The 24,012-nt window shown below is 36.8% G+C and overlaps 20 protein-coding genes and 1 non-coding gene across 21 annotated transcripts; 9 read left to right on the top strand and 12 right to left on the bottom strand.

Moving 5' to 3' along the window:
• Positions 1–296: 296 nt before the first annotated feature.
• Positions 297–1,920, top strand: NEPG_01865 (uncharacterized protein; the record flags this gene model as incomplete). Its single annotated transcript, XM_013204239.1, has 1 exon — positions 297–1,920. The coding sequence occupies one exon, from the start codon at positions 297–299 to the stop codon at positions 1,326–1,328; it is 1,032 nt and encodes a 343-aa protein (XP_013059693.1). The 3' UTR covers positions 1,329–1,920.
• Positions 1,321–1,632, bottom strand: NEPG_01866 (uncharacterized protein; the record flags this gene model as incomplete). Its single annotated transcript, XM_013204240.1, has 1 exon — positions 1,321–1,632. The coding sequence occupies one exon, from the start codon at positions 1,630–1,632 to the stop codon at positions 1,321–1,323; it is 312 nt and encodes a 103-aa protein (XP_013059694.1).
• A 125-nt stretch (positions 1,921–2,045) lies between the features above and the next one.
• NEPG_01864 (uncharacterized protein) lies at positions 2,046–2,660 on the bottom strand (the record flags this gene model as incomplete). The annotated part of the gene is made up of 1 exon (XM_013204238.1): positions 2,046–2,660. One exon carries the CDS (start codon positions 2,658–2,660, stop codon positions 2,046–2,048), a length of 615 nt encoding a protein of 204 aa, XP_013059692.1.
• A 422-nt stretch (positions 2,661–3,082) lies between these two features.
• On the bottom strand, positions 3,083–4,179 carry NEPG_01863 (uncharacterized protein; the record flags this gene model as incomplete). The annotated part of the gene is made up of 1 exon (XM_013204237.1): positions 3,083–4,179. One exon carries the CDS (start codon positions 4,177–4,179, stop codon positions 3,091–3,093), a length of 1,089 nt encoding a protein of 362 aa, XP_013059691.1. The 3' UTR covers positions 3,083–3,090.
• Positions 4,180–4,292: 113 nt separating this feature from the next.
• NEPG_01862 (uncharacterized protein) lies at positions 4,293–5,123 on the bottom strand (the record flags this gene model as incomplete). Its single annotated transcript, XM_013204236.1, has 1 exon — positions 4,293–5,123. The coding sequence occupies one exon, from the start codon at positions 5,121–5,123 to the stop codon at positions 4,293–4,295; it is 831 nt and encodes a 276-aa protein (XP_013059690.1).
• Positions 5,124–5,240: 117 nt separating this feature from the next.
• Positions 5,241–6,542, bottom strand: NEPG_01861 (uncharacterized protein; the record flags this gene model as incomplete). The annotated part of the gene is made up of 1 exon (XM_013204235.1): positions 5,241–6,542. The coding sequence occupies one exon, from the start codon at positions 6,540–6,542 to the stop codon at positions 5,241–5,243; it is 1,302 nt and encodes a 433-aa protein (XP_013059689.1).
• Positions 6,543–6,945: 403 nt separating this feature from the next.
• NEPG_01860 (uncharacterized protein) lies at positions 6,946–9,483 on the bottom strand (the record flags this gene model as incomplete). Its single annotated transcript, XM_013204234.1, has 1 exon — positions 6,946–9,483. The coding sequence occupies one exon, from the start codon at positions 9,481–9,483 to the stop codon at positions 6,946–6,948; it is 2,538 nt and encodes an 845-aa protein (XP_013059688.1).
• Positions 9,484–10,160: 677 nt separating this feature from the next.
• NEPG_01859 (uncharacterized protein) lies at positions 10,161–11,277 on the bottom strand. Its single transcript, XM_013204233.1, has one exon. The coding sequence runs from the start codon at positions 10,945–10,947 to the stop codon at positions 10,168–10,170; it is 780 nt and encodes a 259-aa protein (XP_013059687.1). The 5' UTR covers positions 10,948–11,277; the 3' UTR covers positions 10,161–10,167.
• Positions 10,820–11,296, top strand: NEPG_01858 (uncharacterized protein; the record flags this gene model as incomplete). The annotated part of the gene is made up of 1 exon (XM_013204232.1): positions 10,820–11,296. The coding sequence occupies one exon, from the start codon at positions 10,820–10,822 to the stop codon at positions 11,240–11,242; it is 423 nt and encodes a 140-aa protein (XP_013059686.1). The 3' UTR covers positions 11,243–11,296.
• Positions 11,297–11,303: 7 nt separating this feature from the next.
• On the bottom strand, positions 11,304–12,590 carry NEPG_01857 (26s proteasome regulatory subunit 6A; the record flags this gene model as incomplete). The annotated part of the gene is made up of 1 exon (XM_013204231.1): positions 11,304–12,590. The coding sequence occupies one exon, from the start codon at positions 12,588–12,590 to the stop codon at positions 11,316–11,318; it is 1,275 nt and encodes a 424-aa protein (XP_013059685.1). The 3' UTR covers positions 11,304–11,315.
• Positions 12,591–12,670: 80 nt separating this feature from the next.
• Positions 12,671–12,752, top strand: NEPG_02717. Its single transcript has one exon. It is a non-coding gene; the product is annotated as a tRNA-Leu (tRNA).
• A 63-nt stretch (positions 12,753–12,815) lies between these two features.
• On the top strand, positions 12,816–16,036 carry NEPG_01856 (ATP-dependent DEAD/H RNA helicase; the record flags this gene model as incomplete). Its single annotated transcript, XM_013204230.1, has 1 exon — positions 12,816–16,036. One exon carries the CDS (start codon positions 12,816–12,818, stop codon positions 15,744–15,746), a length of 2,931 nt encoding a protein of 976 aa, XP_013059684.1. The 3' UTR covers positions 15,747–16,036.
• A 98-nt stretch (positions 16,037–16,134) lies between these two features.
• NEPG_01855 (uncharacterized protein) lies at positions 16,135–16,338 on the top strand (the record flags this gene model as incomplete). Its single annotated transcript, XM_013204229.1, has 1 exon — positions 16,135–16,338. One exon carries the CDS (start codon positions 16,135–16,137, stop codon positions 16,336–16,338), a length of 204 nt encoding a protein of 67 aa, XP_013059683.1.
• Positions 16,331–16,879, top strand: NEPG_01854 (uncharacterized protein; the record flags this gene model as incomplete). The annotated part of the gene is made up of 1 exon (XM_013204228.1): positions 16,331–16,879. One exon carries the CDS (start codon positions 16,331–16,333, stop codon positions 16,877–16,879), a length of 549 nt encoding a protein of 182 aa, XP_013059682.1.
• Positions 16,880–16,911: 32 nt separating this feature from the next.
• Positions 16,912–17,178, top strand: NEPG_01853 (uncharacterized protein; the record flags this gene model as incomplete). The annotated part of the gene is made up of 1 exon (XM_013204227.1): positions 16,912–17,178. One exon carries the CDS (start codon positions 16,912–16,914, stop codon positions 17,176–17,178), a length of 267 nt encoding a protein of 88 aa, XP_013059681.1.
• A 12-nt stretch (positions 17,179–17,190) lies between these two features.
• On the bottom strand, positions 17,191–17,412 carry NEPG_01852 (uncharacterized protein; the record flags this gene model as incomplete). Its single annotated transcript, XM_013204226.1, has 1 exon — positions 17,191–17,412. The coding sequence occupies one exon, from the start codon at positions 17,410–17,412 to the stop codon at positions 17,191–17,193; it is 222 nt and encodes a 73-aa protein (XP_013059680.1).
• A 132-nt stretch (positions 17,413–17,544) lies between these two features.
• On the bottom strand, positions 17,545–18,783 carry NEPG_01851 (uncharacterized protein; the record flags this gene model as incomplete). Its single annotated transcript, XM_013204225.1, has 1 exon — positions 17,545–18,783. The coding sequence occupies one exon, from the start codon at positions 18,781–18,783 to the stop codon at positions 17,545–17,547; it is 1,239 nt and encodes a 412-aa protein (XP_013059679.1).
• A 58-nt stretch (positions 18,784–18,841) lies between these two features.
• Positions 18,842–20,055, bottom strand: NEPG_01850 (uncharacterized protein; the record flags this gene model as incomplete). The annotated part of the gene is made up of 1 exon (XM_013204224.1): positions 18,842–20,055. The coding sequence occupies one exon, from the start codon at positions 20,053–20,055 to the stop codon at positions 18,868–18,870; it is 1,188 nt and encodes a 395-aa protein (XP_013059678.1). The 3' UTR covers positions 18,842–18,867.
• Positions 20,056–20,119: 64 nt separating this feature from the next.
• On the top strand, positions 20,120–21,009 carry NEPG_01849 (uncharacterized protein; the record flags this gene model as incomplete). The annotated part of the gene is made up of 1 exon (XM_013204223.1): positions 20,120–21,009. One exon carries the CDS (start codon positions 20,120–20,122, stop codon positions 20,846–20,848), a length of 729 nt encoding a protein of 242 aa, XP_013059677.1. The 3' UTR covers positions 20,849–21,009.
• Positions 21,010–21,325: 316 nt separating this feature from the next.
• Positions 21,326–22,324, top strand: NEPG_01848 (uncharacterized protein; the record flags this gene model as incomplete). The annotated part of the gene is made up of 1 exon (XM_013204222.1): positions 21,326–22,324. The coding sequence occupies one exon, from the start codon at positions 21,326–21,328 to the stop codon at positions 22,250–22,252; it is 927 nt and encodes a 308-aa protein (XP_013059676.1). The 3' UTR covers positions 22,253–22,324.
• A 367-nt stretch (positions 22,325–22,691) lies between these two features.
• NEPG_01847 (uncharacterized protein) lies at positions 22,692–23,986 on the bottom strand (the record flags this gene model as incomplete). The annotated part of the gene is made up of 1 exon (XM_013204221.1): positions 22,692–23,986. The coding sequence occupies exon 1, from the start codon at positions 23,883–23,885 to the stop codon at positions 22,692–22,694; it is 1,194 nt and encodes a 397-aa protein (XP_013059675.1). The 5' UTR covers positions 23,886–23,986.
• Between the last annotated feature and the right edge of the window lie 26 nt (positions 23,987–24,012).

Raw genomic sequence — 24,012 nt, 5'->3', positions numbered from 1 at the left:
ATTTATAGATTTATAAATTTAAACTATTTCCATATTAGGTAATACTAATTTCCTATTTAATAAAATAAGCTTCCACTAAAACTATAAATATGAAGTATTTTTTATTTAATATGAAATTAGTATTTATTACTTCTGTGGTAGGGTATTAATTTAACATTAAGAATTATTTACACAATGTATCATAAGTAATATTCATTTATTTATTCGGGTTATATCGGGTTATGTAAATTTACTTAATTTAGAATATTCCAATTATAATTATATCATGTATAACTAAATAATTGAAATTTCAACCCATGAATACCCCAGAAATAATCCAAAACCAAGAAAACCTCTATGGAATACCTCCACCACCGTATGAAATAGCCGTTACACTAACAAATATATCGTACACGTACACTCCACCACCTAATTATCATGATATAGTCAGTGGTTATATCGATCCACGCCCATCCATTAACCTTAATAATATACTGCCAAATATTCAAGACGAGTTCAGTCACATTAATGACCCTGAGTGTACCACTGTAACAGTAAATAACCATGTGTATTATGATATATCCGGTATGACCATGTTACTAATATATAATATACCACTGTATATAATAGGACCGTATATATATACAGTACTATTTAATCATATATCAGCTATACTTAATACAGGCACTAAAACATTCCCATTAGGATTAGATTATAATGATACTTATATTATACTATCATACGGTGTATTACTTATATTCTACTTAATTATACGGTCGGTTATTATGTTTATATTAGGATATTTCAGTTATTTATCTATATTTAACATAAATATATCTGCTAATTTATCATTTATTACTAATATGATTATAATCATAATGAATATATTCATAATACGTATTATATATATGATATACAGTATATGTGATATATCATATAATATGTATATACAGTATATTATACTATTAATAGTATACAGTATAATATTAAAGTATTACATATATAATATATACAAGAATATAGCCAAATACAGCATATGTAATAGGAGACTAAATAATAGAGGACTAAGTAATGATATGAGTGTGTATACTAGTAGTAATATAGATAGTAGTAATACGATGGGTAGTACTGTATATGATACAAGTACAGGTAATACTGATACTGATAGGTATACTAGTGGTACTGTATATACCACTGATACATCTGATACATCTGATACATCTACTTATATTATTAATGGTATTATTAGTATAATACGTATACTGATTAATATACTAGGTATAATTGGGTGTACTACTCTTATATATGATATAGTATACTGTATATACAGTATATATATACTTAATTGATTTTATATTTAGGGTATGCGGTATTTAATAAATCCCCATCTAAGTACTCTATGCATGTGACAGTGGTTAGTGTACCCCTTATTATAGGTATTATACTTAATAATACTCCCATACCGAATACTAATATAGCTGTAGTGTAGTCACTATATTTAGTACTATTCATATTTATAAATCCATAGTATAGTATACATGATAATGTAGTATATATAATACTGAATAATAAAGGGAATACTCCCACTGATATTAATCTGTTATAATAATTACTACTCTTGTATGCACTTAATTGGTCTACTGCTAATTTCATGGATGTACTATACTTTGTACCGTATAATGCATTATACACTAATGCATATCCATTTAATTGGTCTATTGTTAGTGATAATAATTCCAGTATAATTAACACTATAAACCCAACAATCAGTATAAGGAGTCTAAGTGCACTATTGTTCCTATTACTATCACTCCTTGACTCTATGAAATTCTCACTGATTTCTTGTATTATGTATACTACTGCCCCTAATAATGATGCTATAAATATAGTACCCGTTGATAATATTACTCTACTTATACTTACTATAAGTACATTCTTATGGAGACTTTTCGGGTTTACTTTATTAAGTAAGTGCTGGTGTACTAATTTTGAGTATAGTACGTGTATACTGTTCCTTAAGTAAAATACTATTAGTGCTACATTGAATACAATATACGTCACTCGCACTAATGTAGGTTATCTGATAAGTTTACTGTCTTAAATGTGTGTACATCGTATATGTTTAATGTACTAATAACTGATACTGCTATGAATAACCCTGTACATATTGATAGTGTACATGTGGCTGTATATGGTGATATATTCTTTAGTATAATTGTTGTACCTAATTTTAGCATATTCTGTATATAATTAATATGCTTGATTGTCCTGTATAACATAAATATCGTTAACACTAATGGTATAACCAGTATAAATGCCAGTATAACATTTTGATTTTGTAATGATACGTATATTCCGTATATGGACGTACTAATTAATAGTAAATAATTTATGTATATCATAAGTTTAGTGAAATATTTATATAATAATATTACTACTAATGGTATTATATATAATATACTTATTATACTAATGAATAATAGGAGTATTCGTGGTGTTATTGTGTCTATTACTTTATACACATTTATGCTTATGTTTTGGTTATAATTTGGTTTACTAATTAGTATGGTTATAGTCATAAATATTAGTAAGTTACATATGGCTATGAATGCCATTGGTATATCTGTGAATCTATTACTGGTTTTAATTTTGGAATTGTATCCGTGCACTATATTCTGCATAAAATTTTTATTTATTTTTTATTTATATACTTAGAGTATTAATATTTATTGGTTATTGTATCAAAAGTCATGATAATTGGTGCATTTATTAATGTGCAATAAATAATGCATTATGTGTAATAATAAGTATACTATGTGTAATAAGTATTAATAAGTGTAATAAATAATGCATTATGTGTAATAAATAATGTATATTGTGTGATAAGTAATAATAAATGCACTATGTGTCATAAGTAATGTATTATGTGTAATAAGTATTAATATGTGTACTATGTGTCATAAATAATAAAATTAAATGTATATTATGTAATAAGTGGTATAATGTTAAGTGTATAATAATAAGTATACTATGTGTAATAAGTGGTAATAAGTATACTATGTGTAATAAGTATTAATAGTAAGTATTATTTATTGTACTATGTGTAATAATTTATTCAAATATATAATAAGTTGGTCTTATATAACCAAATAATGTCTCTCTACAAATATATGCAGAACTTATTAATATAAACATAATAACTAATAATAAGAATATAATTATTTCATTGTCTGTGTTTTTTATGGTATTTTTGGTTTTGCCGTTATTTTTATGTATTATTAAATTAATATTTTCCTTTTTAAGTAATTCTTCATTTTTTGTTGTTTTTTGTTTTTTTTCTTCAAAGTAGCTGTCATCTACTTCTATTGGCATTATATACTCACTTTCTGTATTAGTACCACTAGTTATTGGACTATGCGTAATATATTCTGTACAAGATGCAGTACTATCACCTTCTGTACTATGCATATTAAGTAATGCACTAGGCATAGTACTATCACTTATTACACTATTTGTATTATGTTCTATATTGCTATCACTTGTTACACTATGTGTATTATCTTCTGTAGTAAGTATATCTTGATTATTTATTACACTATGTGTATTATGTTCTATATTACTATCACTTATTACACTATGTGTATTATCTTCTGTGCTAGTAATAATTATATTTTCATTGCCGGTTGATTTTACTTTGTGGTCATTGTAGCTTATATTTAGTGCACTTAATAATTCTTCTTTAATTATCTTTAAAATATTTTCTTTTTTTAAGTTTAGTTCAGTACTTATTACACTATGTGTATTATATTCTGTACTGTGTTTTATTTTATTTTTTATTATAAAATATTCATGCAGTTCCTTATTTATTACACTATGTGTATTAATTATTGTCTCTGTTAATTTCTTCCTTACTGCATTTAATAGTATAAATAAATAAAGTGATTTATAATTTTTAATGTTAAGCTCATCGTCTGTTGTATTCTCTACTAAAGTTATTTCGTTTTGTGATGGGTGACCTTTTGTATATTTTAATATATAATTTGCTGGCTCCAATATATAAAAGTCTATTTTCTTTAACAGGCCCAATATTATAACAGGATTACTTAAATCACTGCAAGACAAATCAGTCAGTGAGTCAAATACATTATCACACAGGGACTTAACACTGTCATTGTTTACTCTGTAGACTAACCTATCCATAATAAAAAATTATTAGGTTTAAAATATTTATAATTAAAATATTGTCATATAAGGAAATACTTAATTAATTAAACAATATGTCTATATATGGAAATATAAAATAAAAAGTAATATTATTTATATATTATATTATAATTATTATTATTAATACAGTGTATAATAAATACTGTTATTATTATAATTATTATTATTAGTACAGTGTATAATAAGTAATATAAATATCCATTATTATTAATACATTGTGTAGTATATTCCGGGTCATCTGTATAATTATTAATACATTGTGTACTATATTCTGCCTCATCTGTATAATTATTAATACATTGTGTACTATATTCTGGGTCATCTGTATAATTATTAATACATTGTGTACTATATTCTGTGTTAAATAATTTATCTACCTCAGAATCTGTCATACCCTTCAGTTCTTTGATTATTTCATTAAATACATCTGTTATACTTGCTTGTATGAAGGATTTGAATGAGTCCCGCTCACTCTCTAGCTTGTTTATCCTGTTTATCACATGGGTTAAGCTGGGGTCATTACTTATGATGTTATGTCTTATATATTCTGCTATCTTTCCGTTTTCGTCGCACATTTTTTCGATTTTGTTTTTAGCGTAAAAATAAATAATGCAAAACTTTTTGATCATTGATGAATTATTAATATTAATTACATCTTGTGTCATAAGTCTTTTATTATTACTTATTGTGTAAAATATTCCATCACTAAAAATTTCATTATTACCAGATATAGTAATAATATTTATATTAATATTTTTTATAACTAATTTTAATATTCCCTCAATATTAATATTTTCATTATTAATATATTCCTTATACAGCACACAGAAGAAGTCTTCTGATAACCTCACTAACTTCCTGCTTACTACCTCACACGTGAACACCTCGGATTTACCCCCTTTAAATGTCCAAACCCTCATAAAAAATTTTAATTAAATTTTAATTAAATTTTATTTTTATTTTAATTAATTATTTCCTTATACAGAACCTTTAATTAATTATTTCCTTATAAAGATATAAACCATAATTTTTCAAATTTATTCACTCGTTTTAAACTGAGAAACCCTTAAAAGCATCTCAGTCCGCTTCCTGACAAGATCATCCTCAGGCACTGTGCTCACACTATTAGGTGACACCTCACACGAATTAACCATCTCAACAGATAACCCACCCTTCACAATAATCTTCGAATACTTCCCAATATCCTCCAATACAATCTCAGAAATACTTCTGTTCATGTCCTGAATGGCCTTCCACTTCTCAACTAACACGCTCGGATCAACTTCCCTGGGGTACTTCACAGCCCGATCGGCAATTTCCATGAGGTACTTGCTCTCAAAATACTTTGCATTGATTCGCTGGTACCTCCTCTTGACTAAATCATTCAGCATGCTCATGGACGTATCGTACTCGTACTGTAACTTACCCTTAATGCACTCAATTTCACCTTCAAACCCGGATATCTCCTGGTCAATCTGTGTGATGGCTGATTCTGCCCTTTTCATTACAATGTCCATATCAGTGCACTCAGTCACTTTACTCTTTAAGTCGTCACAGGCTTCAATGTACGATACCATCCGGTGACTGTGATGGGATACATTTGTACTGGTTATCCTGCACTGTATGCATACGGGCATAGTACAGTCCATGCAGAAGTAATCTATTACGACTGTTTTATGGTCTTTACAGTGCAGGAACCTTTTCTTACCGACTTGTTTAAAGTAGTGCACTGCATGTCTCTGTGTGAATGCATTACTGTGGAAGTATTTATCACAGTCACCACAGAATGCAGCCCTTTCTGCTATACAGAATGATATGGCTGGTTTATCGTTACAGTACTCACAGTGGTCATTATTCTTACTTTTATCTTCTAGTTTCTTATCGTATGTGAAGTGTACTTCTGCTATGACTAACACTCTGCTTATATCTGGTACTATATACGTATACGATGCGAGTGATTTAGACTTCTTATACGTACTTATGACTGATTCAATTACTTCTGGGTTATTGCTGATTATGAATGAGTCGTATCCATGGGGTGTCTTGCAGTTCATGGCATATTCTGATGATGTGAATAATGACGTACCCACGGCTATCTTACAGTACAATAACTTATGTGATGTATCCTCAGGGTTAATTGGTACTCCTAATAAGGGTGTGCTTATGGGAGTGTCTGCGGCTGGTGCCTGTTTTATAAATGCATGGATAATTTTCTGATTTTTATACTTCTTTAAGAACTGAAGGTGGTTCATCTGTGTGGTATCTGCTGTTTGTACTTTATCCACTGTGAGTGTCATTGAGTTCAGAAGGAATCTTAATTTGTATTCAATGTCTTCCATCCTAAACAAAAATATTTAATAAAAATAATTTAAATATATAAGAAATATATTAATATAAACCTATCAAATATAATACACAGTGTAATAAATAATAAAATATAATAGTAATAGTAGTATAAATAATAGTTATTTATAATATATAGTGTAATAAGTAATAATAAGTATACAATATAGTATAAGTAGTAATATAATATATAATATAGTATAAGTAATAATAAGTATAAATAATAAGTATATTTATTAATAGTGTATGCGTAATAAGTAATTATTTATAGTGTATAGTGTAATAAATTATAATAAGTATACAATGTATAATATATTATGGTAATTAATAGTATATGTATAATAAGTAGTAATTATTAATAGTATATGTGTAATAAGTAATTTTAAAGTAGACTTTTATTTACTGTAATAAACTGTTCTCCTTTCTGTGGCGTATGAAAGTGTACCCACCAGCACCAGCACCTGCAACTACTAATAACCCAAGGATTATTAAGTAATACTTGCGCATGCATGCCTTCTTCTTAGGGGCACTGTCACTGCTTACTATTGGTTGTACATCTGATTCTTCTCTGGGTACATCTGCTTCTAATTCCTTAAAGGACTTCCCTACAACAGATGATAGAATTCTGGGAATTCTCTGTCCTAGACTGGAAATGATCATCTCACACATTAAAAAGGCCTGTTTTGAAGAACTGTTCTTACTGGACTCTTCAGAGATCTTCTCAATCTGTGTTATGCTCTCATTGCTAATGTAATTATCAATTGGATCGTGAAACTCCTTGGCTTCATTATCCACATAGATCTTTAATAGGTTAATCCCATGGTTTACACCAATTATGGACTTGTACACATTTAAGAACTCAGTCACTGTAGTAATCGTATCTGATGATTCATTAACTAATACTTCCACGGAATTCCTGATGGATTTAATAGTGGCTATCTCTAATTTTAATGATACGCTTGGTTTTAACTCCTTTACAGCTATTTTCTTAAGTTCCTCACTGGATTTCTTTAAAGTCTCCTTCTCCTTCTCTGAGAATAAGAACTTTACACTCCTAGCTGACTTTATATACGCTGGAATGAGTTCATCAAGATATTCAAGTACTATTGCTGATTTAGCCTTATCAGATATAAACCTAATCTGTGTAATGCCCTCTACTTTACGACTGAATGATTTGTTTAAAACCGGACATAATTTACACTCGTTGTTATCCATGCTCAGAAGCATTGAAACAATCTCGGGAGTGTACAGATCTACTTTCTTGCCACTTAATTTCTCATCTGTCTTAAGATGGGCAATCTTTTGTACATAAACAATTGCTGTTATAAGGTTGGATAGTTCACCTGCTAGTGAAGCAAGCTTATCCTTGTCTTCTTTTGAAGAACCATTTGCTACAACAGTAGAGATATATAAATTCATCTGACCAATATTCTTGATTATTCTTCCAAATCCAGCGAGGGCTTCTTTCTTCTCCCTGTTCGCTGAGTCTACAGATGTATTCATGACTGAATCCCATTCAGATGTGAACATTCTACTGTATACACCAGTGACTATAGAAAATGGGAGTAGTACTGCATTCTTAATCCCAACGGCACCGTAATAAAGAATGTTCATTATCTTAGAACTCTCTACATCTTTAAACCCGAACCATTTGGAAAGATCTTCTTCTTTAAGCCCTACAATACTCATGTCTAATTCTACACCATCAGAACCCGTCAGCTTGGATAGTTTTATATTGTTGTCTTTAATAGGTCCTTCAATTTTATCCTCTGTAATACTCCTGTCAATAGCTGATAATAATTCACCAACATAATTCTTAAGTTCAGTAATACCCTCTTTAACCTTGTCAGTTACTGATTCTTCAGAATTAGTCTCTTTAGAGGCTACCTCACTCATCTTAGATATAAACTCATCATACTTCTTATTGCTTAACCCTATAACAGAATCTAACTTAAACTCATCCTCTAGAAGTACTTGAATAGTAGCATAGTCAGTCTCCTTAACATACCCTTTTATCTTAGAGAATACATTATATACATCTGAGAATTCTGTCACTTTCTTGTACTCAGATTCATCTAATTTAAGTGCTGTCTTCACTATATTGCCCTTAGTGAAATCTGTTGACTGTGCGAATTTGGCTGTGCTTATGGGCGTACCACTAGTTATCTGTATATGAGAAATAATTGATTTTAATTTTTCTTTGAGGATAGAAAAAAATACAAATTCTGAGAATTCCTTGGCTTTCAATGTGTGGCTATCAGTGGATTTAGTCATATATGACTCAAATTTAGTTAAATATGACAGAATATCCCCTTTCTCTTCTAATCCTAAGTTACTACTTAATAAAACCGACTTAATTTCATTAATAAACTTAGTGTACTCTTGTGAATCTTTTTCATCTTGTTCATTATGCTTGCCTGGTCCGTATTTAGTAAATCCTATAAGCCTACTGTCATTAGCATCAAATGGGGCTTTGATTGTTTTCCATTGCGATACTTGCTCATTTCTTATTTTAATTAGAGTGGGTGCTGTGGTTTTTACGAACTCTTCATAGGACTTCTTCTTGTGGCTTGCATCTTTAAGTTTCTTTCCTATTCTGTGTAATTTAGACAGGTTTTGCTCTAGTTCTGAGTTCTTCTTGTCTTTATTTGATGGTTTTGCTTGTTTGCTGAATTCTTCTGCTTTCTTGATTAGCCCATCTGCATTAGTAACTAATTCATCACTGAGTGATAAAGTGGTTGTTTTTGCTGTAGTATAATCCTTATGCAATTTTTCAACTTCTCTGTATATTGTGTCTGCTTTAGTCTGTATATCACTGTTGATCTGTGGGTTATTCTCTTTTGGTGCATCCTTGCATGCAAAAGAAGCTAAATATCCAGAACATAATAATAATATAAACGTGTGTACTTTCTTCATGCATGTACTGGATACAATCATATTTATACTTATTATTCACGGAGAAGTACTCCTTTATTTTACGATTATAACCATTAAAATTAATCACTCGTTATTTTAACCATATAAATCAGTTGATATTAGACCAATCAGTATAAATACCAATCATATCACATACTGTACGGGATAACCAATAAAAATCACGTAATTATTAACAAATACGTGTAAATATTGAATATTATGCAGTATAATTGGTTGTTGCACTGTATACACACAGTATTACACGAATACCAGCTGAATACATCTGATTATAGCATAGTTATAAGATACTCGGATTATCCCATGATTTAATTAAATTTCAGCTGATTTCAGTTGATTTTTAAACCCTTCACAAATTATTTTTATTATTACAGTGCATGTACACTTTCATTCACATAAAAAATAAATAGTACTGAAATATACTACACATCACATAATAAATAATATTAATGCACATAATATAATATACATTACGTAATATATAAGTTATATTTTATACTACTAATACATAATAAATAATACATATTTTATATTACACATTACATAATAAATAATATTAATGCACATAATATAATATACATTACGTAATATATACTAGTTATTTATTACACATTGTGTATTATATACTGCATATTTATTAAATATAACTTTCTAATAAATCATTAATAAGTACTAGCCATGCTTTTATTACTTAGCCTGTCGTACCACAGAAGAAATAAATTTCGTATTAACCCGTCCCATTTTACTAATAGAAGTATCCCCACTCGTAATCCTGTACCCCTCCTGAGACATCCCCACACGCACAGGCGTAATCTGAAAGACATGCTCTTCTACTGAAGACCCCACAGAAATACGACCAGTCAAGTGAAGGTACATCTCATTATTTACAATACGCAGTTTCCCATTTATGTATCTACAATTACCCGCTGGTAAAATATTCGGAATTTGTAGGAGGACCCTGCTCCCTGGGCATAAAACACTCGCACACTCAGATACCCCCGTACTTTTAACCGCATTAAGTATTTTATTCACCGTTAATGGAGAATCGTCTACCATTTCCAGATGGTCATCAGTTATTTCCTCAGAGTTATTCGCAGAGAACAGGAAGGGTTTTGACTCTTTCTCGCCCCCCATAAGAGTCACTGCCACCGGTGCCTGTGGATGCTTAGACGGTTTTACATGCCTGGGAGTGACCTCCTTCCTTCGGACTTCATTATGCGGTGGTGCTGTGGGTGTGGATGCAGGCTGTTCTTCCAGTGGCCGGGTGGGCATCTTTGGCTCGAATACTAATTTCTTCTTTCCACCAAGTGTTCTTTTATCCATTTTTTGTAAAATTTTTATGGCATACCACGGAATAACAAGCGTAGAACAAATTCCCGTTGAGGAGGACATAAGGAGGGAGAAGGAATTTAACCAGGCAACCACGCAGTACGCAGAATTACTGCAGAAACTCTCGTATGCACACATTCCACTGATTATTCACCCCGGGAAGAGGGTCAAGTCAAAAAAAGAAATGCGGCAAATAGAGGAAAACTTAACGGAATCAAGAAAGCCCCAGAAAGTAACTGCATTTAAACGACCATCAAGACAAGAAAGAAGAAAGAAGTCACAAGTAGAAGAGAAAATAAAAAATGCACTCTCATCAGCAGAGGGCACAGATGGCAAGCCCAAACATAAAAAGAAAGAACGGGCAGCAGTAAAGAAGGCTAAAAAGCAAAGACTCGGGAAGAGTAAGCGACAGAAGATGTCTCACGCACAGTAAGCACCAGCATAATAAACAGACTGCCCAGTACCACCATAATAAAATAAAGCACACCTGCATTAGACAGATTTATTTATGAGAAGTAGTGCAGGCTTGCCTTCTTAGTGGAGAGTATTTCCTGTACGCCATCTATCAGATCATTCTGGGTTATCATGTTCCGACCGGCTCTTAAAGCGATCATCCCTGCCTCTACGCAGACGGCCTTGCACTGTGCACCATTAAACCCTTCTGTTGACCTGGCGAGTTCTTCATGGTTCACATTCGGGTCCATCGCCATTTTCCTGGAGTGAATCTGAAGGATCCTCTTCCGGCCCTCTTTGTTCGGGAGGGGGAATTCTATCTTCCTATCAAACCGACCGGACCGTAAAAGTGCCGGGTCGAGTATGTCTATCCTGTTAGTGGCTGCAATAACCTTTATATTAGGCGTACCAGAGAACCCGTCTAATTGGTTCAGTAGTTCAAGCATGGTTCTCTGGACTTCCCTGTCCCCGGTGCTGTCGGAGTCACTCCTTTTAGTGCCGATCGCATCTATTTCATCAATGAAAATAATCGCAGGTGCTTTAGCACGGGCCAGTGCAAATGCATCCCGGACCAGTTTGGCACCATCTCCTATATACATCTGGACTAACTGTGGACCAGCTAGTTTTAGGAAAGTGGCCCCTGTCTTAGCAGCACACGCACGTGCCATTAAAGTCTTACCAGTCCCTGGTGGACCGTACATGAGAATCCCCTTGGGTGGCACGATGTTTAACTTCTTGAACTTCTCCGGGTGAGTTATTGAAAGAATCACTCCCTCATAGAGTTCCTCCATCTGCCGCTCTAACCCGCCAATATCTTCATACGAATCGGTTGGTTTCTCATCTAACTCCATGGCCTTAACCCGAATGTCAAAGTCATCATCCAGCTTCTCAAAAACAATATTCGTCTCTTTATGCAGGGCCACTAAGTCCCCGGGCTTTAGCTCCTCAGCAGGAACCAGACCAACAAATGGAAGGAATGAAGTGACTCTGTTAGAAGTCTTCACTACAGCGCACAGACCCTGCTTGCTGATGGTCTTGTCCACATTTGACCCTTCTTCAACCTCTTTCTTCTCTGTGTCTAAATCAAGCACTTCCACCACATTCCCCACTAGAAACGGCAGTTGCTTGTTTAGCTCTATCTTCTGCATGTTCTCCTGTATCTTCTCTCGCTTTGCTTCAAAATCGTATGTCACTGCGGTTAAATGGCTTTTTAACATCCTTATCTCATTTTCTATCATTCTTGTTTTACTTTTTATGCCTTCAACACTCTCCGTGAATATTTCCGGGTGCGTCTCCTGGAGGGTCCTCAAGGATTCTTCTTCGCTCATAAATAAATAGAAATAATGAATTTTATTTATGCGTATACAATAAAGGGCACTCGATGGGATAAAAGGCAATAAAAGTGTGGGATCAGATGGCCGAGCGGTCTAAGGCGCTAGATTAAGGCTCTAGTCTCTTCGGAGGCGCGGGTTCGAATCCCGCTCTGATCATATTTTTAAACTTCTCATGCGAAAGAAATAAAATGAATAATTTTTTGCTGGGCAGTAAAATAAATGCACACGTCAAGTAGCCTGCTGGAGCTAGCACAGAACCTTACGGCTGTAGACCAGCCTAAACAGGAGATATTTTTAGACACGGCGATTGAGGTGGACTCATTCGTAGAATCAAATGACGGATACAATACAGTACGGCATACGGCCATTATACCAGAAGACTTTGCGTATAGCACACTGGCAGACTCGAATATTCCGGTGCAGTGCACGTACCCATTCAAACTAGACAAGTTCCAGGAACTAGCACTGCAGTGCTTGGAGCGGGATGAAAGCCTGCTGGTGAGTGCGCATACGAGTGCAGGTAAGACATTAGTGGCAGAGTATGCGATACACCTGTCAATCCAGAGGAAGCAGCGTGTTATATACACCTCCCCGATTAAGGCACTCTCTAATCAGAAGTACCGAGAGTTGAATGAGAAGTTTGGGGATGTAGGGCTTATGACAGGAGACGTAACCCTGAACCCGGACAGTACGTGCATCGTGATGACCACAGAAATATTGCGGAATATGATTTACCGGGGGACTGAGATCCTGCGGGAGACGCACTTTGTTGTTTTTGATGAGGTGCACTACATGAGAGACAGAGAAAGGGGAGTGGTCTGGGAGGAGACAATTATTCTCCTGCCGTCTACTATACGGTTTATATTCCTGAGTGCAACCATTCCGAATGCAGAGGAGTTTGCACGGTGGATTGTTTCCATACACAAACAGCCGTGCCATGTGATATACACGGAGAAGAGGCCCACCCCACTGGAGCATTACGTATACGTAAATGCCCCTGGGAAAGCGAGTGTTATTAAACCAGGCGGGCAGTTGAAGAGTATTAGCGACCAGCTGTTTGTTATGGTGGATAAGGACGGGGCCTTCCAGTCAAAAAACATTGCACGGATACAGCAGAGACCGGCTGGGAGTACGGGATACACCAGGAGGAGGGAGATGATTAATGTTGTGGATATACTGCGTATACTGAAGAGCACAAACAACCTGCCAACGATCATCTTCTCATTCAGAAGAAAGGAGTGCGAGGTGTACGCCATGGTGGCAGAGAAAGAGTTCGACTTCAACACAGAAGAGGACAAGGAGATGATTGACACGATATTCACAAATGCCCTGACCACTTTAAGAGAGGAGGACAGAAAGCTTCCACAGATCCTTGGTTTAAAGGCCCTTCTCCTTCGGGGGATAGGCGTGCACCACTCGGGGCTCATGCCGATTGTTAAGGAAATCATTGAAATCCTCTTCCAGGAAAACCTTCTTAAAGTGCTGTTTGCAACGGAAACCTTCTCAATTGGGCTGAACATGCCGGCTAAGTCGGTTATTTTCACGAGTATTAAGAAGTTCGACGGAGTCCAGACAAGATTCATCACGAGTGGTGAGTACATTCAAATGAGTGGCCGTGCAGGGAGGAGAGGCACCGATAAGATTGGAAATGTAATTCTGGCGCTTGAGTCTACGCTCACCCTCAGTGAGAAGGAAATCAAGAAAGTACTCCACGGCCCATCAAACACCCTGGACAGTGCATTCAAGCTTTCATACAACACAATCCTAAACATCCTTAGACTCGACGGGATGGATGAAGACCACGTGATAAAACACTCATTCCTGCAGTTTAGGTACGAGATGAGGGGGAAGGCCCTATACTTGCTCATGCACAAGTACATCGATGAGCTAGGCAGAGTCACACGAATATTTGACCAGGAGACAGTGGGAATGAAGAACACTGAGCACATTAAAAAATACTGCGATATAAAGCAGCAGGAAATCAACTGCAGGAAAGACTGCACGCCCCCACAGGCAACTCTTAACAGGGTGCTAGTGCCAGGGAAGATTGTGGAGGTTGAAGTCAGAAGACCAAAAGTGAGAGAGATAGGGAGAGAAATAACCGTGGAGTACCCAGATGTAGTTATGGGGGGAAGTAAAATTCTTGCCATAATCATGGAGCGAGCAGACGATAACCTTGTTCTTATGACAGAGGAGGAGAGTATTATTGAAGCAGAAGTGTCCTGTATACGAAACATCGCAAAGACCTCTCTGGAGATAAAGGCAAAGAAGTCAAAGAGTAGATTCTTCCGGGAGTTCTTCAACGAGTCAAAGAAGAAGAACAAGCAGCTGCTGGAAACACTCGCATTCTACACACCAGTGGAATTGGGAATCCCTGAAGAAATGGCAGCCATCGCAGATAAGTTAGAGAAAGCAGCAGAGTACATATACGACGGGTACATACGCCCACTTAACCCACTGGATAAGGACAGGGTCTTTAAGCTCATGGATATGCTATTCTACACACACGAACTCAGAAGGAAGATAGAGTCCCTGGCCAAGGAGAAGGAGCAGACTAGACTGGTCATGATAGAGGAGTACAATAATAAGAGAAAGATCCTCCAGGCACTCTTTTACCTCTCACAGAAGGAAGTGCTGATTAAAGGGAAAGTAGCCAGTGAAATAAGCAGTGGTGATGAACTCCTCCTCACAGAAATGCTCTTCAACAACGAGTTCAGTAAACTCTCCCCAGGGCGTATTTGCTCTCTGCTCAGCTGTGTGGTGTTTGATGATAAGTCAGATAAGATAACACTCACCCCAGAATCAGAAAGTGCCCTGAAAATACTCACACAGACAGTTGACAGGCTGGTCACTGAGTTTGAGCGGCTGGACATGAACTTCAAGGCAAAGGAGTACACAGAGAAGTTCTGCTGTAATCTAATGGATGTAGTGTACAGATGGACAGAAGGGTACAGTTTCGCAGAAATCTGTGAGACCACAGAAGTATTCGAAGGGAGTATCATCCGGTGCTTCAGACGGCTTGAAGAAGTCCTTAAGGAAATGTCCCGGGCTTCAAAGGTTATTGGCAATGTGGAGATGGAGAACAAGTTCTCTGCGGCTATTTCACTGGTTAAGAGGGACATTGTCTTTGCTAACTCCCTTTACTTGTGAAGTAGTGCACGATCGCACTGTATGCTTATTATAATAATGTACGCCTGCGACTGAGTGGGCGTATTACAGTGCACTGATCGTATGCTTATTATAGCCTAAATTCAGAGGGAGTTCGTATTGCTGGGTTAGTACGACAGTTCTGGTGGTACTCAGGTTATTAAGTGCTTGTATACCACGTATACCATAATCCGGGCGTATTTCAGGCATGCCTGAATAATTCGAGTGGGCTTATGGACTGTGCACGGCCGGGATGGCGTATAAATAGAAATTGCATCTAAATAAATCTGGAATAACTTAATTATAGATTACCCAATGTGGAAATTTACTAAATATAGATTAAATATCTAAATAAGGAAACTAATAACGGTTTTTATTTTACAGTACACTCATGGCGTACCCTGCTACGTATTTAAAAATATTCAGAAAGGCATTTTGCATAACCCGAATAACCCGGAATGTATCCATGCCGTGCAGTATAAATAGACATAAATACTTGTACATAAAATCAGTCCCAGGGCATACTTCCACTGTAAAAGGTCTCCCATCACAGTTTACTATTTATATTTACAGAATAATAATTTTATATGAATGAAAGCATAATAAATAAGAGTGGAAATAAGAACTGCGTATTATGCGGGGGTAAAAACCCTAGCTGGGGCTGTTTCCCATTTGGTGTTCTAACGTGCACAAAGTGTGCTGGTGGAATAAGGGAGCTTGGCACGGACGTGTGCAGTGTTAAGTCACTCCTGCTGGATACAGTAGATGACAAATTCTTAGAGCCATTCACCACGGGAAACAATGCAGTATTCCTCGACTGGTACAGTAAAAAGTCCAGAGAAGACCTTTCTGCAGCCTTTTTTAAAACATCCCTGGCAAAAGAGTACGCGAAAGAGTTGAAACAAGGCAAAGTAAAGGAGAAGACTGCATCAAGTGCCCCTGCGATTACACCAGGAAACATTTCAGCACCAAAGAATTCGCAGAAGAAGACCCAAAAAAAGTCCAAGTTAAGATTTGTCACTGAAGAGGACGAAGAAAGTGCAGGGGAAGAACAAGAAGAAGAAATTTCAACGGAGAAGGAAAAAGAGGTTTCGAAAAAAAAACAACCATCCGGCGAGTCCCAGGGAAAATATTAACAGACGACCCAAATGCGATTTCCAGGCTGGGGATGTTTAAGAATGTAAAGGGAAAGGACACAGCAGGAGACGTAGCACACACACACCCAGGGACACCTTCCATACATAAAACATCCAGCAGGAACTATTCACGGGTCATAACGGGAGAGGGCGACCGGGAGGCATCTGCACAGACCGAAATAATAAAAGGTAAAAATTTTATTGGGAGTGCTTCAACACCAAAAGAAACAGTCACAGACCGCCTGAAGAATAGCTTAGAAAAGGGCAAGAAGTCTCTTTTAAATACATTTAAGAAATAAACCATGATTTCCTTAGTCCTTCTCTTGTATTCCTAGATTATTCAGTACTCTTCTCTTTAATTCTGCATACTCATTTATAAGACTCTCACTGAGCTCTTCTGGTTCTCCCTCCTGCCGTATGGTTTTAAGTAAAGAAATGATCTTCTCAGAATTCCTTTTTCTTTGATAACTTGTTTCCATGACCTTTCTGAGGATGTCACTGATTTCTTCTTCGTACTCTTTCTTCTTATCCATGGCGTGTAAATTTTTTGGGGGCACTGGAAATAAAGGCCAATTACGGGCGTGGTATACTGTACAATTATTTATGGGTTTAGTGGGTGTGTAAGCGTGCTCTGAATTCGGGTTATGTCGGGTTATGCCTGATGATTATACCGCACTACTAAGTCTCCTTGTCTTATTCGTTATGTAGTGCTTTGTCCCATTCAGGCCGTAGCCCATTGCAGTATTCTTTAGGATGATGTATATGGAGATAAGACCAGCAAATCCTGCGAACAGAATACTGCAGTACTCAGATGTTTTGAACTGCCTGTCCGTTAATTTACTAATTACAGGTGGGCATACGGTATACGCCATGTTAATAAAACACGAGAGCAGGGACAGACCTATACCCAACTTATTCGGGGACAGGAGCAGGGGAAAACACGGCCAGTGACAGGCCTGTAATCCTGCAGCAATTCCCAGGAGTACTGCAGGGATATAGTACACAGATACAGAGAAGAATATCAAACTGTGCCCGGATATAAGAAAAATACACCCCAGGCATATAGACGTAAGTCTATGACCGCACTTGTCCGTTATTATGCTTATGGCTATCGCAGATACTAAAGTGACCAGTTCCTGTAGGGCAAGCATTTTAGTGGCCCGCCTTGAATCAATGCCAAGCCGTACCTGTAGAATTGCAGAGTTATTACTGGAGAATATCGATACAGAGCACGCCAGAAGTATCCCCATCAGAATAAAGAATGGGAGTAAGTGGTGTACTTCATCATCACCAGAGAGTTCTGTAGACGTATCCCACTCTAAGTCCCATGTTTTATATATGTAGAAGATTAGCAGGCCACCAATCCAAATGAATGCGGTAGAGAAGAGAGAGCACTTAAATATACCCCACTGCTCAATAACCGACCCAAATAAAAAGTATACTAGAATAGATCCAAGCCGGCCTATTGCTAGGTTTATGCCGAATATGCGGCCGTGTTCGTGCGTATGGAATATAGATGCAAGAACTTTACTCTGCACAATTGTAAAACTCTCTCCACCCAGTCCAATAATAAACCTTCCCGCTAGGATCCACTCAAATGTCTTCATGCCCACACCAATGGTCGTCACAGTCTGCCCCAGCACAATGAGTGAGTACGTATACAGTAAAGTATGCTGCTCCGGCTTCCCAGATAGATTAAACAGCAGTGGTAGAAGCAGATTGGGAAGGGCATACGCTGAGTATAATAAACTGTGGTACCTGGCATATCCCGGTCCAAATATCTCCTCTAACCCCGTATACATCGGCGAGGGACTGTCATACGCAAAAAAGAAGAAAAACAGAGAAGCCGATGAAAGTATAAAAAATGCAAATCTGGCAGAGATGACTCCCTTTAAATTCTTCATGAAACACCAGAAATTCCCGAATATATTCTTAAAAATCCCAAACCTATTTATGTTTTATGTACTCTTATTACTTTAATTATTCTCTTACAATTTCTTAACCAATTCCCTAACTTGTTTTATCTGCTGGTCAAGGAGAACTGCGGACTTCTTCAAAAGAGAGGCAAACCTGGGCGAAGGCGTCTCCCCATTCAAGCACGCAGAAATATTAGACTCAATGAAATGGGAGAGTTCTTTAGGGGCCAGGCAGGCGTACGATGCATCCAGAAGGACAGATTCACTTGCATACTCACACAGTGCATTACCAACCAAGTACTTATCCTCTGTTATAATATGCTGTGGGAGCAGGAAGTTCAGGCATCCGCCCATTCGCATTAAAATATCCCTTTCACAGACGAGGAATTCTTCTTTACTGTACGCACCATCGCATACGTCCACGTACGCCATGAGACTCCTGGACTTGCACGCCATTAACTTATTCGCAATAAATAAGCTGACTGCCCCAACTAACTGATACTTTTCTTTAGGGAGTGCTGTGATCAGGAAGTACTTGTCTGTTATTCTTACTGCCACTTGATATATTGAACTGGCTAGTTTATAGTCTACCTTTACATCGTACATCCACTCTAGAAGGGTCTGCCGCATTTTCATTGTTATTTGTGACTTTCTGCTTTTTATGCCCACTTGCATGCTCTGTGAACACTCTCCTCTGTCCTTATACTCCTCTGTGCTAATGTCAATCTCATCAGAAGAACTCTCGCTTGCTCTGCACGGCCTCTTCACAGCAGATATCTTTGTTGCTTCTCTTGGATACTCCTCATACTTTCTTCTTTTTATGGAGGACCCTTTCTCTCCTGTTATATTATGGGCTTTGAAGATGTCCTGTACCGGAATCGAAAAGAGGGCATCCTCCGGGAATCTCTCGCTCTTTCTGTTACAGTACAGTCGGTTTATTAGGGAAGAATTCACGGCAGATGGCGCTGGCTTATCCGTGGATGTGAATATTCCGCGTATCTCCTTTATGGAAGATTTATTCTCCCGCATGATACGGTCCTCTACTTCCGCATAAAGAGTCATCCCCTCTACTTCCTCATACTTCCGGCCTATTTCCTTTGTATGCGATAAAACTCTGTTTAGGTGCTTATAATACGTCTCTGCATATTCTAAGTACGCTGCTAATATTTCCCTCCGAATCGGCTTTTCCTCTTTTTTAATTGTCACCCGTATGTTTGTGTGGCATATGTTTGTGATGTCCTCCAGAACTCTTTTTAGCATGCTTTAAATTCTTTGCTTGGTTATATACTTGCGATAAAATGGCGGCAAATTGTTTCATTTTTTCATGGTTATGCTAACGAAGAGAAGAAAACAGAATATGATAAAAATTATTTCTCTGGCTGTGCTAAGCACGATCGGAATATTATTTTCACGGATTCCACCGTTGTCACTGGCAGAATTCAAAAGTGTACGGCCTAATATGGCTTACCACCCATCTGAGACCGTTGAGTTTAAATACATTCTACTGTCCGTTGTGTTTTTACTTCCTGGGTTTATGTTTATAGTCAGCAGAGCCGGGAGTAGAAAGTTAGGGGGTGCTGGTCCGGTTCTAGATGCGTATTTGGGGTGTATTATTACATTTTTAATTACGGCTGTGATTAAATGGCTAGTTGGGAAGGAAAGGCCGGACTACCACGACAGACTCGCACAAAATTTATTGGTGCCGGCTGTTTTAGAAGGGAGAAGATCGTTTCCATCTGGGCATAGTTCGACTGTCATGGCACTGGTCTTTTATTTGGTATATGAAACAATTCTGTCCATTAAAAATACTCGGCAGTTAGTGACCAGAAGTATTTTAGTGTACGTCGGGGTTCTTGTGCCCATAACAGTCGGGTTATTCGTGTGTGTCAGCCGAATATTTGACAATAGACATGATCAAATTGATGTGGGCACGGGTGCTGCTCTGGGCGTATTTGTTCCATTTATAGTTAGTAGAATACTATTAGTCAGGGGAAAAAAGAAGCATCTGAATAAAATTATAGAAGAGAGTGCGCCCAGTATAGAAAGTGGATAAAATGGGTGTACTATTACTAACTGAGTATATAATGTACACAGTTATTATCAAATAGATTCTTTATGTAATATAAGGAATAAACCGTACTAATAATAGTACTGAACAGTTTTGTGAGCTACACAGAAGTCTAGCCGTATATACGCTTATTACAGCATAAACCACTGCTGTGGGTGTGTGTGGCTATGTACTTGAAATAAAAATTTATGTTCCAAATCGGGTTATTCGGGTTATACAATATTTTACAGTGGGGATGAGTTTATAATGTACTCAGACTGGTCTAATAGTGCATTATATGCCGTGTACATAAACTATGTAATGAAATTCGGGTTATTCGGGTTTGAATGTTTTTGTGCCCGGTACTTCTGGTGTACACCCGTGTGTAATAATGGCAGAGGTATGAAATTATTCAGTATGCACGGAGTTTGACGGGGAGTGTGCGAGTGCGAATGTTTTTCGTGCTAGGAGTGTAAACAAACAATGCAAAGGTTTCTGGATAAGGTGGACACAGCAAGTGCTAAAATAGAAGCCTGCAAAGACGACTTAGCAAGAATGAACGATCTAACCCGAAGGGTAAGCGGTGCTTCAGAAGAAAAAGACTCACAGAAGCTAAGGAATAAACTTGAAGTTCTTCGGAATGACTTCATACAGAACATCTCTGAAGTGAAAGAGGCCATAACACAAATAAAAAGAAAGTCCTCAGGGAGTACACGGCATGAGTCGTACACTAAACAGCAGCAAGTAAAGTCTCTTGTAGAAAGAACCAAAAGGATCATAGAAGAGTTCAGCACAACGCAAAGTGAATTCAGCGCAGAGGAAAGAGAAAGACTCAAGTCACAGTACATCATAGCCAAGCCCACTGCCACAAAAGAAGAACTTGAGTCAGTGGAGTACAGCGAGTCCCCGAAAATACCCTTCCTAAAGTCTTCAGGGAAAAGTGCAGCTGATGAAAGGAAGAAGAGTGTTAAGCACATATCAGAAGGAATCCAGAATGTAATGAAAATGACCCAGGACTTAAACCTGCTAGTGCATGAGAAAGACAGAGACGTAGATAAAATCGCAATACAAACCACACACGCAGAAGAAAAGGCTAAAAGAGCAGACAGCGACTTAAAAGCAGCAGAGAAGTACCAGAAATGGTCTCGAATGGGCAGGATGGCCGTATACTCCATTATAATATTCCTTATAGTACTGTTCGTATTTGTCCTATTCGGTGGGTTCATTTTCTTCGTAATTATTGCATATTTAAACTATAAGGCATCCAGGCCAAGCCGTGCGTCGGGTACGGATGGGTCAGATGGGCCGGGTGCAGATTCCTCCCAGAATACTTTTGGTAGTACACTTACACAAACCATTGGTGACTCTCTTGGACTGAATAATTCTAATCCACCCTCTAATCCTGGCTAAGTTTATCTTATACCTTGGATAATTTTGGTTAATTATACGTCTATTTATACTAATATTGGCTTAATATACTCATAAATCCTAATAATATACTCATAAATCCTAATAATGTACTAATTTCTTATTGGTTTCTCTTGATTTCTCTTGGTTTCGGGTTATTCGGGCTATTTCTCTCTTTAATTTTCTCTCTAATAAAAATATTTCTGTATTTATGCATTATTAAGCAGGCTTCCATGGAAATTTAAATTATAAATATCTGCGGACACTTTTATTTTTTATAAATTCAGGAGGAGAATTTTAAATATTAAATAATCCACTGGGACAGGCATAGAAATCTGATTTAGTATACAAAATATTAGAAAATCAGGTTATATCGGGTTATATAAAATAGAGTAAATACGTAAAGTAGTAGAAATGAGTGTAAAGCACTAATTTATTTCAGTTATTGCTGATTCTCTGAACTATTCTTACCAGATGTTTGATTTCTTCTGTTGTATATTTCCTTAGATGCTGTGTAGAGCAGATGCACATCACCTTTAAGCTCTTTTAAGCGGCCTTCAATTATTAGATAGTTAAAGTCCAGTGCCTTTATCTGAATTAGCCGATTACTGTACGAGTCGGATTTCTTTGATGCCATGGTTAGTTTTGCATACTTAAACAGGGTTACCTCGTACTCTTTTAACTTTACACTGGCATTCTCAAAAAGTGAGAAGAGCTTTTTCATGGACAGGTCAGACTTGCCGTGAATGGACTTTTCCATGTTAACAATATTCTTTGCTTCTTTGCCGACATTCCAGTTAATTGTGTCAACATCATGGATTATCCTCCTGTGATACTCTATGATTATGTCTATGGTGGCCTTTCTGCGGGCGATTGATGACTCATGGTGGTGTATCTTCTCCTCAATTGACAGCTCGTTATAGATGTTCGTGTGTGTGTCAATTAAATTCCCTGGCATGAAGTGGTTGGTGGTTTCCTTTACAAATGATGTGTACATCTGCTGCACCATATGTATAGTGAATAGTACACTTCTCTGCTGGTGCATGCTCTGTGTGACAATTTTATGCACAGTCAAATAGTCTTTTATACTGTATTTACAGAACCTGTAGAGGTATTTAAGTATCCCATACTGCTTTGGATCTATCCAGTTAGTCTGCTGGATAGACTTTGTTTTTGATACTTTCTGTCCCTCTGTAAGACACTTATACAGTGAGTATTCAACATCACTGAGTGACCCAAGTAAGTCCACAGTCAGTGACTTCCTGTTCAGAGAAAGAATTGAACATGCAGTCATGCAAATCTTCTCCTGCATTTTGTTAAACTCTGCAAACTTCCGCTGGAACTGGATAGACTCTAATTCATCAATAAGAGCAAACAGTATGCCGCCTATCTCTGATATCTTACAACTAATTTGTGTAAAGTGGTTCTGTAACGAGTTACACACTAATTCTCTTTCACCCTCATTTTTTTGCAGCTCCTCCCACAGGGCCAGGTAATTATTCCACAGACAGTTTAGCTCAATTACGCTGGCTTTTATATGCCCATTCTCAGGGAAGAATTCTAACTTACTCTCATACGATGCAAAGACTGGAGTAAGTTCTTGCTTCTGGCTTTCTAAGATACTGTTCCATCTCATATTCTCACATTTTTAAATATTATTCGGGTTATATGCTGTGCACCCATCTATTTGATGGCCCTGTGTGGCCCCTTTATATTTGACGTGTAAATCAATTCTGATGGGCCACATAAATGGTAAATTTTAG

The sequence above is a fragment of the Nematocida parisii genome (genome assembly GCF_000250985.1).
Source record: "Nematocida parisii ERTm1 unplaced genomic scaffold supercont1.4, whole genome shotgun sequence".
Classification (NCBI taxonomy): Eukaryota; Fungi; Microsporidia; genus Nematocida; species Nematocida parisii.
This window is presented reverse-complemented; position numbering and strand designations above follow the sequence as displayed.

What these genes read in the sequence shown, in the direction of transcription:
- NEPG_01859 (XM_013204233.1), bottom strand. Translation starts at nt 10,947, where the DNA reads ATGTGTGCATACGAGAGTTTCTGCAGTAATTCTGCGTACTGCGTGGTT.